Below are 19,414 nucleotides of genomic sequence, written 5' to 3'. Positions count from 1 at the left end.
ATCAATAAACTTTTCTTTCAGAAAATAAAATGAAATATTAAGTAAATAATTAAACTAACACAATAAAAAACATGAAGCTATGTCCCATTTATGTTATTGTATACCACTTATCAAAAGATGAAAACATACGAATAGGAAATAAGATAAGAAATGGAAGAAAGTGATTACAAATAAGTATTATTAGTTGCACAGTGTCCAAGTGAATTTAAAATACGATTTATTTGGGTCAGTAAATTCCATATGGGTGAGAGCAAACTATACTTATACAGTGACTCAACCAATCAATAAAGACATTTAAATTACTTTTTAGATATACAAAAAATCGGGTATTTCCACAGTCACCTAACCATAAACAAGCTTCCTGTTTATACCAGGCAGATGTAGAGCGTACACAAGTTTGATGTTGTTTAAAACGTAACCGGTATATGGTAAGTATAAAACTCACATGTATGTATAATTAAAAGTTTATATGTGGAGCAGGATAGGCATTCTGTCTACCCTTCCGGAGCACCTGAGATCATCCCCATTAGTTGGTGGGGTTCGTGTTGCTTAGTCTATAGTTTTCTATATTGAGTCTTGTGTATTATAATTTGTATGTTCGTCAGTATTGTCAGTTTATTTTTTATCTATCAGTTTGGATGTCCCTCTGGTATTTTTTAAAAGAACATGTAGAGTGTAGCTTTGAAAAGCAATATGATGGCTTCTGATATATCGATTGAAGATTAGAATCTTTCATATTACTATCATGGATTGATCCCTTAGACCCTGCTTGGCTCAGTGTATCAAAACTATAAACTAAAACAGATGCTGGTCTTTCCCTTCCCCTATATTATCACACTGTTAATATACAGAAAAAAGATGAGGTCATGGTGGTGTGATTCTCAAAGATACAACTCTTCACAAGTAACCAAATGACACAGATATTAACAACCATAGTTCACCGAAATCCCATACCGCATAGTCAGCTATAAACAGTTCGAAATGCCAATTATAAAACAATTCAAACGAGAAAAGTAAATGATTTATGTACAAAATAAATGAAGGAAAAACAAATATGCAACACAGCATAAAACGACAACCACTGGGTAACAGGCCAATAAACTTCCTGTGTCAAAACAATCAACACAAAAAATTCAACACCATTATATTCAAAGATGTCCTGTTTTTTTAACTTGTGGACAAAAGATGTATACAGAAGAAGATATAAAAGCCTTAAGGAAGTGATTACAAGAACCTATACTTATACATTGACCTACACCCGAATCAATTTAGACATTTAAATACTTTTATAGATATATAAAAATCAGGGTTTCCCAGTGTCATGTAAACATAAATACATACAAAAACTTCCTGTTTACATGGAGGTTGGAGATAAAATTGAGAAAGGAAATGGTTAATATGTCAAAGCGACAACCACCCGACCATAGAGCAAACAACAGCCGAAGGCAACCAATGGGTCTTCAATGTAGCGAGAATTCCCGCACCCGTAGGTGTCCTTCAGCTGGCCCCTAAAATATGCATAATAGTACAGTGATAATGGACGTCATACTAAACTCCGAATTATACACAAGAAACTAAAATTTAAAATCATACAAGACTAACAAAGGCCAGAGGCTCCTGACTTGGGACAGGCGCAAAATTGCGGCGGGGTTAAACATGTTTATGAGATCTCAACCCTCCCCCTATACCTCTAGCCAATGTAGAAAAGTAAAAGAATAACAATACGCACATTAAAATTCAGTTCAAGAGAAGTCCGAGTCTGATGTCAAAAGATGTAACAAAAGAAAATAAATAAAATGACAATAATACATAAATAACAACAGACTACTAGCAGTTAACTGACATGCCAGCTCCAGACCTCAATTAAACTGATTGAAAGATTATGGAGAGCCATTAATTTAATGAGATGCTGCTTAAAAGGTTATCGTCATAGGGTAAGCAGGAAAATCACAGAACAACTTTTTTTTCAATTTAAGATTGTGTAGTCTTGATACAAAATAAAACACACTGAAAGCTGTCAATATTCGATCGGAGCTTAAAAATTCGAAACGGTTCACAATAAATATAACTTCGAAAGGAAAATCTAGATTCGTACAGGTTTACGACACAAAACTTAGATAAAATACAATCCTACTTAACTTTTGTAACTCTTATATTAACTTTCAAAATTGCATCTTGTAAATGACCGTGTAATGTATGTGAACAAAATGTTTGTTTGTTTGTGTTTAAGCGTTATGTCATATATATTTACGGACTTTATAATTTGAGGAAGCCAGAGTACCTGATGGTAAAAAAGTGCGGCAAATAATTTGAGGAAGCCAGAGTACCTGATGGTAAAAAAGGGCGGCAAATTGCCAATGTTTTTCATTCAAGATAGAACTTCCAACCATAGAGTTGACAGTCTAATAAACCACCAAGACTAGTCAATATGTCGCTAAGGGTCGAAGAACAATTGCGCTTTGCTTATACATTAATTTAAAAGATATGTTCCCATTTCCTTTTAGATTAAATGACATTAAATGGTAATGGACGTAAGGGGTAACTTTACCATTTATTTGTCTGACGGTGGAGATGAAGATGATTTTGATAAATCGAAACGAATTATCGAACGCTTGGAAGATTCTAATATTGGAATTATATACGGAGACAGAGATTTTATACCCGGATGTATGATACTGGACAACAAACGAAATGCGGTTCTAAAGTCAGACTTAGTGGTGGTACTTTTGTCCGATAGCTATATCATAGACTCGACTCAATGTTTTTATGATGTTGCTTTGGCAATTTGTCTGGAAAGACACATTATCATAATAGACAACAGAAAAACAAGGAAGATGCCACCGTTATTAAATGAACTACCAAAGATAAATGGGCGTACAAACTTTGTCAAAGTGTTACAGAAGCTGAAACGAATGGTTGATGGGTATTGTGCAGAAGGTTAGTTCTGTTTTAGACTTGTACCTTCTCTTTTACAAAGACTGTTTCAATTCCGAAATGTTTTGTTTGGAAATTAAGCAGTTCTCGTCAAAAATATGTTGATGCTATTTTTTACGGAAAAAATTACACTTTTAGATTTTTATCTTTCCATAGTTTTGTGTATCCTTTTTATTGATTTTTAATCATTATATGCTACGATTTTGCTTGGACTTGTCTTGTTAAAAATAAAAAAAACTTTTTTTTTAATGGGTATAGAATACACCTAATCGCTATTTAGTACCATCCGAAAAAAGAAAAGAAAAAACAGTAGTTATACTATATGTAGTATAACGAAATCAGAGACCAATATTTTAATTAGATTGACAGTAACACTTCCTGTTTTGGTGAAACATTGCAGCTACATCAGCAATGAGCTGAGGGAGGAAAAGTTGAGAAAGTGGACATTTAAAAACTTTGATAGATTATGATCCACTTTAAATAAAATATAAAATAATATCAAAATCATAAAACATTTTTTTATAAATAAAAAAGTTTATGCGTAATACATTGTTTAAACTTGGCCCCAGATAGATGTCAACTGGATGTAAAAGTTGTGTAATTTCAGATCGTATTCGTATTGAAGTAAAAAGCGATATGATGTATTAGTTTAAATTATTCGTATATTTTAAATCGGATGAAATATTTGCCACTGAACGTTAAGTACTATAGTAACCAACAATCAATCATGTATTTTGTTCAAATTTTTAGCAGAAAAAAATCAATCAAGGAATAGGAAAGACGATGCACAGGTATATATCAGGGAAGTGGAACGAACAGCTACTTTAGAAAATGAGCAAGGATTTCAAAAACAGATTCTCAGACTCCAAGCTCAACTAATGCAAACCCAAAGAGACAAGAAAATAGCTAAACACATAGCAATTGTAGATGGAGATAAAGCCTTTGACAACTATCACCATGAACAAACAATAAGATACCAGTTGGAGAAAAGAATCAGAGAAATGGAGAAAATTATACAGACACTCAGAAGAGAAAACGTTCTGCTGAAGGAGACAGTGGTAAGTTCACAACAAAAGCATTGTCACAGAAAAAAATCTTGTATTTTATAATAATTTCTGAGACAAGTGCCTGATTCGCAAGTCTTCTCGTTCGTAATTTCTTATGTTAGACATGGAAATATGTCATAACTTTGTTTGCCTTCTTTTACATCAATTGCATGTAATATTCTCTGGGGCAGTATGGCGATAAAAAGAATGACAAATAAAAACAGCGTGTTCATTTGTGATCATTTGTATTCCATATGAAAAAGGATACAAAATAAAATATGGGGTTTACATAAATAAACTCATCATAGATACCAGGACTAAATTTAGTATATACGCCAGACGCGCGTTTCGTCTACAAAAGACTCATCAGTGACGCTCGAATCCAAAAAAGTTAAAAAGGCAAAATAAAGTATGAAGTTGAAGAGCATTAAGAACCAAAATTCCTAAAAGTTTTGCCAAATACAGCTAAGGTGATCTATGCCTGAGGTAGAAAAGCCTTAGTATTTCAAAAAAATACTATTAAATCATATCAGACTGATATTAAAGGGAAGTAACTCAACGAACGTACAAATCAAATCAAATCAAATATATTTTATTGTCAATTAAAGACGCCCATTACAGACAGAATAATCTCAAGTTAAATTTGGTACAAATGATTACAAAATGATTACAATTATTTGAATACAATTAAATCAATGATTACAATTATTTGAATACAATTAAATAAATGATTACAATTATTTGAATACAATTAAATCAATGATTACAACAACGAAGAGAAAGAAAGACACACTAATGTATATTTATAAAATGTGTCGTACATTTTGTAAATCAAAGTACGTAAAGTACTATACATATAAGAATACTGTTTAATACAAAAAGAAGACACTAGTTTAAAAGAATTTTATTTTACGTCAAGGTTTCTGTTAGTCCAATGGATGATAGAACTTCACATCAAACTCCATTTCAAGAAATTCAAAAACAGATAAACCAGGTTTTGATTGAAATATCAAATCTCAGTCATAAGAATGAAAACACCCTGGAAACTACAGGCTACAGAATGCCGTCTGAATTGAGATCATTTTGTCAAAAATATGAGGAAATGATTGGTAGGTATATAAATTTGATAACCGTTGATGGCCTGAGGGGACGACCATTTAATTTTCTTGGGAGGAAGGTAAGGGAGGCAGGATGATTTTGTAAATAAATATCTGGCCTGGTAAGAACTGAAATAGATTAAAATAGATCACCAATGGAAGATTTGGAAAAAAAGTCCAAATCACTTTCTTTTAGAAGTTTTATTTGAGATGTCATAGTGATGGTGTTTAAAACATGTTAAAAAATGTGAAATATGACTGTTTGAAATCTTTTAAAACAGGTGAAAATTTGTATAGAAAGCACGTAAAATCCTCGAAAAGAGTTCTTTGTTTTGTCTTTCAATCTGATTGAAAATGATCTGACACCAAATCTTCAATTTTAGATTCAATGATTTTTCTTAAAAAAAACTATAAATATCTTATAATAAATTTGATTTGAATGAACTTTGTCACCCAGGTCCAAATATTTGCCGACTTGGACGATTACTACATTTATCGAACCATCAGATCGAGAAAGTAGAAGAATGCAGGGAGTATGGTTATGTTGAAATGTTTTGGCAGACGATAAAGTTTTGGCAGTCAAATGAAAACTCAGACGAAAGCTTTGTGACGTTACTGAATGCATTAGAAGACATTGGTGTAGATATCGGAGGTAAACTTTAATACTCATATGAATTATTGAAGATGTACAAGAACGCAAAAAAGACTGCAACTACTTTTGCAGAAAAAGTCCAACAACAAACAATAAAGTTTATAGTGCTTTTAAATCAATCAACGATGAAAGAAAACTAAAAGAAATATAGTAAACTCTACAAAGTTAGAGATGAGTATCACAATTTCAAACACGTTTAATAATTTCTGATCATTACATGACATTTTTCATATCGCATGTATTATCAGCCCTATGTTCCGCATGGCTCCAGGGCTGATAATACATGCGATATGAAAAATGACATGTTATGATCTTTTTATCATATGCTTCAGCAATGGAGAAAAATAACAGATTCATATATTGATCCTTTTACGTCGTTCCAAAATAGAAGTTCAAAGATTGAAAAGTTCTCGGACGTCGGAACCTAGATTTAAAAGCTTAACAACTTTTTCAGAAACTAAATAATATACACGACTGTTTGATATATATTTAGGAAAGCCAATGTCAAAGACAGAAGTGAGAATACTCCATGAGAAGATTCCTTTTATCTTGAGCAATATTTACCAAGTAAATGATTTGATACCATACCTGATATCTCAGCACGTGTTGACGCACGTGACTGAGATGTTTATCAGAGAACCAAGGAATAAGGAGGAAAGACTATTGCGTTTAATCAATGTTCTCACAACAAAACACTATGGAATTAAGGCCCTCTGTAATGCCCTTACCCATACAAATCAGGAATTTATAGCAGACGAGATATCACGTGAGTATATATTGACACATGACAAAGTAGACAAAAACGTAGGTCTGCTTTTACTACCTCAGTTATACTTCGGAGTAAGCTGGTCCCCCGTTCCAATTAAACTCCGCACCGAAGCGTAGCAATAAGTGAATACAACAGGGGACCAGTATGCTTATGTGCTCTTACATTTAGGGATGGATCTAGGATTTTTCATAAGGGGGCGTAATTCCATTAAATCGGGACGAAGAAAAAAAAAACGACAAGCGTAGCGAGTTTAAATTTGTTTTGAAGATTTTATGCTGAAAAACATTGCGACCTCTTCCCCTTTGAATCATCTCTTAAACTGAGAATGTTTTCGATAAGATAATTTATAAGCTATTACCGTGATGAAATATTGATAACATTAATAATAATATTGCATGTGAGCTTAAAAGATCTTAAAGTTATCATTTTATTGTAGGTTCTATGCCAAATATACCGACAAGCCGTTTCCCTGTTGAATTAACTGATGAAAGCTGCGATTCTCAATGGAGTTCAGATGAATCTAGACTACAAGTAGCACGTGTTGCACCAATTACCGCTACAGTGAATTCAGTAAAAGCATATGCACACCTTGAAGAAAAACATCAGTGTCAGAATGAAGACTTAAATAACACATGTGTCGATGGAATTGAGCAATTAATTAAAAAGGACTCTAAGGAAAAAACTATAAAATCCCGTAGGGGTTGTAGTATTCAATAGTACAAGTACCAGCCACAAATATTGTACATAGTAGTCAGAGAGCTCATTGAGGTCTTGCATTTTAAAGGACAAATTTCAAACAGTTGAGAAATTGTTTAGCCTGCCAAAGCCAAAGATAACACAGAAAAAGTGAGAAAAAAAACTTTAGAAAACTTTTATGTTTTTCTTTTGCATAAATATGGAATAAGTTGACTTTAGGAGTGAAAGATTGCAAATTAATACAGTTAAATAATAAATACTTTTATATGAGTAGTCTTGAATACATGAAGCATTTGTTGTAAATGATATGTTTTTGTATAAATTATTATGTGCTCTTATTGTGATATTTACTTGAGTTTTTGCGGGTTACCGTGAATTAAGCCATGATAAAGTTATTGTATAAAAAAATAAAGTTTATTTATATTTTTATTGCAAGTATGAGTGTTTATGAATATTTTGGGATGCGGGATATATATAAAAAGTTGGATGTCGGTTATTAGAGTAAATAGAAAGAGGGATCTGGGAAAGAAAGGGAGAACGTGTGTAGTATACTGTTGTTTTTACTTTTTAACTGTTTTCTTTCATTTGCGTTGTAAGTTTAATTTATTTTCGACTTGAGTCACTGCCTAGCTTGTCTGGCAAAACAGTTGTTAGACGTCAGAACAAACGCGGACTACTTCGACTTGTGAGTTTGAAATAGTTATCAAAAGTACCAGGATGAAAGCCCGTTTATCTTCTTTCGGCTCCCCATGTAAGTTAGTCTACAGCGAAGAACTATTTTCGCCGGGTTGCTAATATTTATAAACATTTTTTTTCTGAAGAAAAATGTCACAATCACTATTTGTTTACTGACTATTTCAAGAAGTGTAATTTTTTACTGGCGTCTTATAGGTATTCAACAATTGACCCCAAATCTTAAAAAGATAACCTTGAAGAAGTGACAGTTGTGGGTACGATCGTAAACTTCATACACGATTCTATGGATTTATGATTATTGCCAATTTCACATAAGAAAATTACACTTTAAAAGAAATCATTGATCACTAAAACTGATATTACACCCTTGACTCGATTTCACTTCCCTTTTTAAAAAAAGTTCAAGTATTAAAAGTGAATCGAGTGTAAGTAAATATAGAATAACTCTGTCCTACCGTTTAAATTTTTATGATGTTGTATAATTTATAAAGTTGGTATACCTACTTTGATTTATATTTACGCTTCATGTGGGTGTCATAGAACAAATATTGGTATCTCCTGTTCGTTAATATAATAATAATAATTCACAAGGAAACTGAACGTATACTCCATGTCTATCGATACACACTAAATAATATTTGGTCCGTTTTAAATCATATTCCCAACTTATGGATCTTCCCTGAAATATTTGCCAATGGACGTTAGGCAACAAACAATCAGTCAATCATATTATATTTCTTATCCATATCGCGGCGTGTCATAACAAATTATGTTTTATTATATTGGTTTGTCTGTCTTTAAATGAAAGTTTCTATATTTAATACCAGCAATGAAAACCCCTCCTCTAAGTTAATGTGAAACTTCTTCACTCTAAGGACGGTGGGGATTAGATATAGGTACTAAGACTCGTTAGAGCTACATACAACATGTAAGGCCATCTCCTCGTAAAGCAAGTAAAATTTACAACAAAAGAAAAATTGATATTTCCTATCGTGAACTCACCATTTCTATCCAAAAATAAAATCAAACAATATCTTCTAATGGAGTAAAATATTCTAAATTGTATGTATCTTATCATGATTTCCTTAAAGGAAGGTTGTTGTTGTCCAGGAAGCCATTGAACCAATTTGGTTCTTGATGGTAAAGTCGAGGTCAGCTCTTCAAAAGTTAAACAGACGCCAACATGATTGGGTTGAAAATTATGGAATATCAGTGTCAAAGATGGCCCGCACATTTAAGGCTACTATTTTATCCTCTTTGTGTCGTTTATGACTCGAAAACAACTAGCTGATCTACGGATTTTTAATCGCCATGAGGAAATCTACAGGTGTCGCTCGTTAATCAGGAATTGTTTACCCTTCCGGAGAACTAAACTATACTGAGATGTTGTATTTAGTGGACTTTCGGATTTGTATGTTTTTCTTTGTCAGTGTCTGTCTTTTTCAACTTATCGTTTTGTATTTTCTTTTTGATGTCTTTACTCCTTTCATACGGATCATGCTAATTCTATTTTTAGTTGTTTGATACACGGTCTGGTCGTCAAAAGTCTGAGCAATCTCGCCTGACTATTATGCCGTTACAAAAAGAAATCCAAAATTCTTTATCCGCAACCTAGATTTTAACTTTCAATGGGATTACTGTGGCCTTTTTAACATTTTTATATTCGAGCGTCACTGATGAGTCTTTTGTAGACGAAACGCGCGTCTGGTGCAAATATAAAATTTCAATCCTGGTATCTATGATTCATCCCAAATTTTCTTAATATGTATTTTTATCACTTTACTTAAAGTTGCACGCATACAATAAATATAGAAATAAATTAGGAAAGCTTATGAAAATATACGCAAGTTATACACTGTCCACACTAGGGAATACATTTGTGTGTAGACAATGAAAGTCAAAGGACGATAACTGTGTACTCGGAATTCAGAATTTCTTCCGAGTTATGTCCCTTATGCCGTTCATACAAACATAATCCCGATCTAAAACGCCTTTAAAATAAATCGGAAAACTATCCAAATGGACTCGGTTACTGGACATTGTTTTTAACAATCGTTTATTATCTTATTTCCAGTCGATAAATTGTCATCAACAAACTACTGCTAGCACCAAGATTTATAAGTTTATATTTAGTATAAGATTCATTACGAGGCTTATGTATACTAGTACTGAAATATCCCATTCAGTATACGGATATAAATTACTCTCCAAACGAGGCTTTATTCAGTTTTGACCATTACAAATATGGATGTTTTCGATGCTTGCTATTATATACAAATGTGTGCATCTATAATTTACAACTATACTGAAAAGAAATGATAAAAGAAAACACGTCTTTACTTACTCAATATATATCTTAAATTCGTATATTAAGAATTTTGTGTACTGTGGATTATTTTATTTTTGTGGGTATCAATTTTCATGGATACCGATATATGATATTATTATATGATGTGCAACATATAAGACGAACTAGTCTTCGAACTGCTATGATATTGTTGTTGTCTTATTCATAGTATAACATGTAGCAAGTTGCCACGACCACACTATCCCCGAATGGTACAGTCACCGATGTATGTGTATCTGTAGAATCATTCCATAGACATCTACTTCCAACAGAAATTGTAGCATTTTCTTGAACAATAGTTACGTGTACAATTATTCTAAAACGACTGTTAAAATACTCCGCTTTGATTCGTTGTCTGATAGCATCACTCAGTCGCGTGCAGAGAAAACCACGCCCCTCTTTATCCAAGAAATCGTCCTCCTCTCCGGAAACCACCTCCAGTATTGTATTGTTCATGATACTGTTGACAATTTTGGTTGCGATAGTGTCATCTGGTGCTATCCTATATGTATTCTCATAACGAATTTTAGGTTCTTCGCTCGTTTCAGTTCGGCTGCTGTCATCGTCTCGCTTAAAGATGTGAGGAGACTTGATGACGTTTCTCACTAAATTAGAAAATCTACTAAGTCTTGGGAGACGCGTTTCCATTTTGTCTTGTTAAGATATACACACATATAATGTACTTGGGTTAAACGTACTAAGTACTTAACGATTAACAGGCAATTAAATCTTTTGTTTTGAGTGTGAAAGTTTAATGATTTAAGAGATAGAACAGTGACAAGTCAACCAATGAATTTAGTTTGTGTTTCGTTACTAAATAGAATATAATCAAAAATCGTATTTGACAATAGACCATGCATGAATGAACAGAAAACATCTGAAGTGGCAATATAAAAGACGTTTTTTTGTAATATTGTATGTTTGTGAACAAAAAGGGGGGTTCATACCTTAAGCGACTAAGCTAAATAATTCATGTCTTTTCTGACATAAACTTTTTGTTTGCTTGGTAACGTGGTAATGGCTTAATCCTTTTAATCTTATGAACTGCTGATGAAGCATGTTTTAATATTGACAAGAAGAGTGACACATTTAAATGAAAGATTTATTAACCAAATAACATGCCGATTGTATATAACATTACATGTTACAAACTATTTGGTAACTTAGTATCTATTTAGTTTATCCGGTTATATAATATGTTTATTTTAAAAAACCTGCACGCGGTCTTTGAATGAAATAAATGTTTTACCCCACAAAAAGGTTAATAAGGTCATCGTATAAATATTCAAGTTTAGCTATTATACAATTACGTGCAAAATGGACCAACTCACATTTTGAAAGCACTGTTGCACACTGGAGATTTTGATTCATCATATACATCTGAAGATGCTTCGATGAAAAACTTTGAAAAACTTCTGTTGACTGGTTAATTATTAATCAATGAAGTTACCACTCCATTTTTATGCAGTTTTCATAACGGTGGTCATGTTTTTTTCTCTCTCGATTTATACGAAATGCCGAAAGTAAATTCACATTACCCCTTTCTCAATACTTTATTTTCTGATGCGCGAAAGCATATCACTGAAGAGACATTAATTGTCGAAATCCGGATATGGCGTACACATTTTTGCACCTCATGTTTGTGGTATACCATCTTTCCTGCAAGTTTATTGTTTTCTCTTTGGTATCAAATTAATATATAGATCCATTTTTTTACCTCTTGTGATCAATTTATTTGGCAATCGTCAATGGCAGTCAGCAGGGTTTAAGAACATCATTTGTTCGACCTGTTAGTCAAATGGGTTTTGTAAAAATATGCTTTTTAACTTTTTTTATCTATTGGAAAATGTTGTTTGTGCTTTATTTAGACCCCTCTACCTCGTAATTTGTTTTACATGCACACGTATAAACGTTTTTATCCAACACAATCATAGGTTTGAACGTTGTTTTCAATTTAGACTTGTTTTATACATGTATGAAACGTTTGACAGTTTTATATATATATATATATATATATATATATATATATATATATATACATGTATAAAACTGTCAAACGTTTCCATCCCTCCCAATTGTGTCTGCATGCCTCGCTTTTACTTACAAAATAAACAAAAGTCTGAAGGACTTCTATGTCAAAGTCAGTGGTCCAGTTTTTACGTCAATAAACTCTTAATCAGTATAATTCTGAAACCATTTTTTTCTTTCATTTTTAAACTTTCTTGGAACCCCAGAATTCCATTCATAAATGTATTGCGTATGAATATATCACGGTGAAAATTTTACACATGTCCAAAAAAACTAGTTTCAGCAACAAAAAGTCATGATCTACCGAAATTAAATCAAAAGGAAAAATTTTAGCGAACCAATCACATTCAAGTATTTGTATATATGCATATAAAAAAGTTTTTCAAAAGGATTATTTCTTAAGTCTTTATGAGACATTTGTAGTATATGTGAACCAAGACAGTATCTAAGCTATTTGTGTTTGTAATGTTTGTCATGATGATACACGTAATCAAGTTCCGTTAAAATTGAATGAAAAGCAATTCTTCTCTCGTCCATTTTAACTTAAGTAATGCTAAATTAATTAGTTGTTAATTTCCAAACATTTCATATACAAAACAGAACGAACCCAAAACTAAGAGTCTAAAGATGTATAGTTTTCCCATTCGCATCCACTGAAAATAAAACTTAAGTTACAGACAAACTTTAAGTATCGTCATAGTCCAAGGAGTCTCCAGTAATCCATAAAAACTCACAAGACTAGAAAATATTCTAGATTTTTTCCAAGCCTTCAATACATATGCAGAAAGTCCCCTTATAGGAAAGGAAACAATCAAAACACCGATCGGGACAATCGTCATAGTCGAATAATCAATTTTCAAATAAATGTTAAATATATACATTCATAAAATAAAAAGAAGCTAACTTTCAAAAACTTATCTTATTATACCTATACTATTGAATTTGACATGACTGTCATTTTAGTAAGAGGTTTAGCTAGCTATAAAACCAGGTTCAATCCACCATTTTATACATAAGAAAATGCCTGTACCAAGTCAGGAATATGACAGTTGGTATCCATTCGTTCGATGTGTTTGAGCTCTTCAACTTGATTTTGCCATTTGATTAGTGACTTTCCGTTTGAATTTTCATCGGAGTTCAGTAAATTTGTGATTTTACTTTTTTTCAGAATAGTATTCAGAATATGACTACCAAATAAGAACACAATAGTGGTTTTATGATTCACTTATTCAAAATAAACAGCATAACAAGTTGAAACAATATAACTGTCACCAAAAGGTATAGAAACAGTCATGTGATTGTCTGTGTTGTCGTTCCATAAACATCTACTTCCGATGGAAAAAGTTGCAAAATCTTGAACAATAGTTACATGAATTATAAATCTGTACCTAGAACTAGCATATTCCGTTTTTATTCTGTGCTTGATGTCGTCTGTTAGTTTCGCACACAAATGACCCCTGCCCTCTGACTCGAGAAAATCGTCGTCTTCACCGGCAATGAGTTCTTTAATTGCCTGTCGCATAGTGCCTTGAATTGTATTTTCCGAGAGTAAATTGTCAGGATCCATTTTGTATGTATTTTCCCACTTGAATTTATTAAGTTCGTCTGTAGTTTCAGATCGACAGTTGCTTTCATCGTCTCGACGTCCTGACGGTGTTTGACTTTTGGTGGCAGCACGAAGCTGAGCTGCTCTAGCTGTTGGTCTCTGTAGATATGCTTTATCCATTGCTTTCGCTGTAAAATCCACAAATTTCTATTTACAATGTCTCTTAACAAGAATATTACAGAATGGTATATCAAGTCAAAAATGAATTTGCAAGTTTTGAATTAATGGAACCAGTGAATCGAATTAAAGATTTTCTAAAATGACTTTGATTTTTCTATTGTTTAATTAAACTTGCTTGACAACCAATGCATGACAGTTGAATGAACACAATTGCTTATAGTGAATTAAATCTTGTTCAATGCTATAAATACTTAAATTATAATGGCGGATGTATCATTGACTAATGTCTGCATTTAATTCAATTGTATTATTAATAGTGAGAAGATCCACAGTCTCGATTAATTTTCAATAAAATGCATATTATGTTTTGTTATCACTGCCAAGTTGCAATTATCCTTAGTTATAATGGAATCATTATTTTCAGTGCTTATTGAAATTATTTACATTTTTATTAATTATATTTTGTGCCATTTATTTTGAAGCGAAAGTTCTTCTTGTTCGTGAAATTGATTTAACTGTTGGAATAATTAAAATCGATTTTTAATTGCTTTTAATAAAGTCAAATGTCTGTACCTAATTTAACTAACTGCATTGTTGATGTACTTTTTACTGGCACTATAAAGTTGCTGCGAACACAAATCAGGCCTTGAAGGCATAAATCTTTGCTCTGAGCACAAAAATCATGCTCGAAACATGAAATCCAGCAATTTGATTGGTTGATTTTCGAGTCTGAGTACAAAAATCATGCTCGAAAGTTTTATGACCGTGAGGCCTGACGTTACCGACGAAGCGTGCATGTAAGCTGGTTCTCGGCTGACTACTTGATTAAAACAATCTAAAATTAAACAAACAATCTCAACAGTGTTTATATTTATAAAGCAAAGTAATTTGCCTTATGGACTGGAATGTGCCTTGTGGCACCGTTAAAGTCCAAAATTCCTCTAAAGTCCACAACACCGCTAAAGTCCATAAGAAATCTCCGCTAAAGTCCACAACGCCGCTAAAGTCCAAAAACTTTCCGCTAAAGTCCACAAAATGACCTCCGCTAAAGTCCACAAGAAAACACCGTTATAGTCTACAATAACAAGTTCCTCTAAAGTCCTCAAAAAAGCACCGTTAAAGTCAATACATTTTTTGTTTATTATCAAGGAGATTTGTTGTGGACTTTAGCGGTGTTGTGGACTTTAGAGGAATTGTGGACTTTAACGGTGCCACAGTGCCTTATTGTCATTCAAGCATTGTAAAAAAAAGTAATATTGAAATGAAAAACAAAATTGGGAATGTGTAGACCAATGTCATAATAAGTGGCATTTTACCTTGGATTGACCCAAAACCAACAAAAAATGTTATTTACAACTTTTGTCGCAGAAAGATTGACATAGGGATAGTGATCCAGCGACGGAGTTAGTGAACTTCTTTTAAAAAAGCTTTATATTTTAGATGGTGGAAGACCTGGATGTTTTATACTTTGTATATAGATTTCTAATGTTATGAAGTTTCCGTCTGTCCCATGTCCATTGTCCTTGACCTCCTTTTCATGGTTCAGTAACTACTGAAAAAAGTTCCGATTTTTTGTAATGTTAATTTCTCTCTTATTATGAGTAATAGGATAACTATAATTCGTATGTTCGTACCTAGTGCCTGTCAGACAGTTTTTACTTGACATCGACCTCATATCAGTGAACAAGGTTAAATTTTAGTGGTCAAGTTCAAAACTCAGATAATATAAGCAATAGGTCTAGTATATTTGGTGAATGAAAGGATTGTAAGGTGTACATGTTCAACTGGCAGATGTCGTCTGACCTTGACCTCATTTTCATGGTTCTGTGGTTATAGTTCAGTTTTTTGTGTTTTGATCTGTTTTTCTTATTACTGTTAGCAATATAGGTCAACTTTATTTGGTTTATGGAATGATTGTAATTTGTACATGTCCAACTGATAGGTGTCATCTGACCTTGGCATCATTTTCATGGTTCAGAGGTTATAGTTAAGTTTTTGAGTTTTTGGTGGGTTTTTTTTCTAATACATTATGCAATTGGTCAACTATATTTGGTGTATGAAAATATTTTATGATGTTCATGTCAGTCTCACAGGTTTATTTGACCTTCACCTCATTTTTACGATTCATTGCTCAGTATTAAGTATTATGTTTTAGTTGGTTTTCTTAAACTATGAGCAAAAGGTCAACTATATGTGTTGAATAGCAGGATTGCAAGCGGTGCATGTTTGCCTGGCATGGTTCATCTGACCTTGATCTCATTTTCATTGTTCATTGGTCAATGTTTAGTTTTCTTGGTAAAGTTTGATTCTTACAAAATATAAGCAATAGGTCAAGTACATTTATTGTATTAAATGCTGGTAAGGTGCACATGTATTTCTCGTTTTGTATGTATGACCTTGACCTAATTTTCTTGGATCATATTAAGTTTATGTGGTAGTTGTAGTAAAGCTTTATATTAAGGAATATCAACATAATATCAAAGGTAAGTAAAGAAGGCGAGACATTTCAATGTGTGGACTCTTGTCCTTTGAAGTTCGATGATCTTCTTCGGGTACGCCGATCTCCTCAACAAAAAGAGTTGACAAAAAGGATATATAATAGTAGCAAGAAAAGAAGTGATTTAGAAATTGTAAATTCTTGGAAAAGTTGTTTGGGACTCACAAAAGCAAAGTAAAAAACAGAAACGCAATCGCGTGACAAACATTGCTTGGGTTGCTTTGATAAAGATTCAGAAAATTTTGTATTGCTGAATCATCACTATGCGAAAAAAATCAATTTTCGGTGTAAGGGTAGAAGGTTAAGATATCAATGTTTGTTATTTGATAAGCCGATGAATACAAGTATATCATTGTTCTTTTAACTGATTGTTAAAACTATCAAGTAATTTTTCATCTAAAATAGGAGACCAATTCGGAAGTCAAATCAAATTAAAACGGTGTTTATACTTTTTTATGAGTCTTCTTTTTTATATAATTAAGTTTGCAATGTATAAGAGGTTCGAGGTTCGAGATGACGGAGTCGCTGCATAAAACATACACAAAAAAAATCATAAAATCAAGAGGATTATATGATCTTACATAACTCTCTCAAGAAGGAAAAAACCTTCAGTTCCAATTTTTATGATACAAAAATACCAGCAGTTAAAATTATATAACTTTTGAAAACGATTTATTACTGTTAATAAAAATACTTTAAAATTTTAAAATTTGTAAGACATCCAAATAGAATATAGACATAAATATACAGTTAATATACACTTGGGGCCCTTTATAGCTTTGCTGTTCGGTGCGAGCCGAGGCTCCGTGTTGAAGACCGTACTTTGACCTATAATGGTTTACTTTTACAAATTGGGACTTGGATGGAGAGTTGTTTCATTGGCACTTATACCACATCTTCTTATATCTACTTTTAAATAGTATAGACATAAATGTACGGAATATGTTTGTCGTCAAAGGGACTCAGTGCCCCTATCCTTATTGCGATCCTCTGTCAGGGAGCTACCATTTGATTTTTAGGGGGGGGGGGGGGCTAGGATGAAAAATTTTGTCCTGCATTTTTTTTTTAGCTGTAATCTCTGTCCTGCATTTTTATTTTTCACTCTGTTTGGTCCTGCCTTTTTTTGTTTTTAGTTTATCCTGACTTTTTTTTACCTAAATTGTCGTCCTGACTTTTTTTTTTTGCAAGTGTCTCATCCTGCCTTTTTCTTTTACTCAAAACTCCTGTCCTGCCTATTTTTTTCAAATTTCACCCCCCCCCCCCCCCCCCATAAAAATCAAATGGTAGCTCCCTTATGTCATTTTTTTACACGTAACCACAGGAGGTGAAAATGCATATTATACTGTTTGCCTTTTATCACACTTACATTTTTCCATCGCTAAGCAAATTGATTCATTTTTTCAACATGGTTTTTGTATTATCATTTATATTATAGAATAACTTGAATATGTACAGTAAACTTAATTCATTTGTCAATCTGCATGCATATGAAAACTTGTCATATCAATAGAAATAATTTAACTACTAGGCAAGAAGTTCATAACACAAACATACATGTAATACCAACGTTTGTCTTGTATAAAAGATTCATTATATATGAAGATTTTAACTGTCAGACGAATTTTAGTTCAAAGAAATAAAAACATGTCAATAATGTTAAATACAAAGTTTATTTCATGTTTCATTTCTTTGGATAAAAGATTTAGAACGCAGCAAAAAAAGTGCAAAGAATTGGTGGCCTTCGGCTATTCTATGCTCTTTGGTCGCGGGTTGTTGTCTCTTTGACATATTCCCAATATCCATTCTCAATTTTAATTTGAATTAAAGCATTCAACAACTTATATATTTTTTTATATACATTGTAGGTATACATGCTTTTCCCCTACCGTGAACATGGTGAATGACAGTTGTATATTTTTAATTAAATCAACTTTTATTTGTATTACTTAATAATGAAAAGAAACAACAACTTGAACAGTCTTTAAGAAACCCACTTAAAAATTCGTTTAAATGTTAGTTCTATTATATATTAACAACACCATAGACAAAGGCAATTGTAAAACAAAACATTGGGTTTATAAATCATATTGTTCCTTGCGGTTCAAAGGTATCTGTAATTTCAAAAATCCATAAAATTTATCAAAGAAAACAAAGACAACACTACAAAAGGGCAATATAAATTTCATTACGACAATTATTTACCATGAATTCTTTAATTTTCTCTTTGTATCTGTTATGTTTAAAATTTGCCATGGACACATCAAACAATAATAAAGTAACACGGTTTCGTATATTTGTACATGCAATCTATGAACAATTTAAATAAATCTGCATATAATTATCTATTTCATGAATTGAATTTATATTGTTTTATAGACCATGCGAAACAAAGATTTATATTTGCATGGGAAAAATTCTTTCACTCGCTCAATATATTATATTAATACCATAAAACTGATGATTTAAATCAATTATTTGTATCAACATTAAAAACGTTATTTAAATTGTTTACAAAAAGATAAATACATTTTAAATTTAAATTGTTCCTAGATTCAGTCATCGATTTTAAGTACTAACAATTAACTTTCATTAATTGGTCTACTCGTCTCACTCTGTATCTGCCAACTACTCTAGACATAAAATGAATGAATTTTAAATCTGAAGTTTTTCGTCCGAATTAAAGTATAATTGTAAAATTGCTTGAAGTCAACTAGCTAACTACCAAATGAAACTGACAAATAATCGAAGACGTTCAGAATACAATATTCAACAAAATCAGGTGTATAGTCACTATATTCTATCTGTCAGGCCCGAAATCGCCCGGGGTCTAGAACAGTTGCAGGGGCGGATCCAGCCATTCTAAAAGTGGATTCCAATCATATGTCCCCATTCAAAAGCATTGATCGTTAAAATTACCTAGCCCCCC

General features: G+C 32.4%; 1 protein-coding gene and 1 long non-coding RNA gene across 4 annotated transcripts; one reads left to right on the top strand and one right to left on the bottom strand.

Annotated features, from left to right (window-relative positions):
• The first annotated feature begins 316 nt into the window (after positions 1 to 316).
• On the top strand, positions 317 to 7,532 carry LOC143047529 (uncharacterized). 3 transcript variants are annotated; one of them, XM_076220584.1, is made up of 7 exons: positions 317 to 428; positions 2,505 to 2,937; positions 3,688 to 3,992; positions 4,900 to 5,089; positions 5,535 to 5,729; positions 6,223 to 6,495; positions 6,935 to 7,532. In XM_076220584.1, the coding sequence occupies exons 2-7, from the start codon at positions 2,520 to 2,522 to the stop codon at positions 7,213 to 7,215; spliced, it is 1,662 nt and encodes a 553-aa protein (XP_076076699.1). In that variant the 5' UTR covers positions 317 to 428; positions 2,505 to 2,519; the 3' UTR covers positions 7,216 to 7,532. The 3 variants fall into 3 exon arrangements, with proteins under 3 accessions (XP_076076699.1, XP_076076701.1, XP_076076700.1); XM_076220585.1 differs by lacking the exon at positions 317 to 428 and adding an exon at positions 1,896 to 1,934; XM_076220586.1 differs by lacking the exon at positions 6,223 to 6,495.
• Positions 7,533 to 13,474: 5,942 nt separating this feature from the next.
• On the bottom strand, positions 13,475 to 19,414 carry LOC143047528 (uncharacterized). The gene is made up of 2 exons (XR_012969593.1): positions 19,280 to 19,414; positions 13,475 to 13,999 (listed from the first exon to the last, which is right to left on the bottom strand). It is a non-coding gene; the product is annotated as an uncharacterized LOC143047528 (long non-coding RNA).

The sequence above is a fragment of the Mytilus galloprovincialis genome, chromosome 10 (assembly GCF_965363235.1).
Source record: "Mytilus galloprovincialis chromosome 10, xbMytGall1.hap1.1, whole genome shotgun sequence".
Taxonomy (NCBI): domain Eukaryota; kingdom Metazoa; phylum Mollusca; class Bivalvia; order Mytilida; family Mytilidae; genus Mytilus; species Mytilus galloprovincialis.
This window is presented reverse-complemented; position numbering and strand designations above follow the sequence as displayed.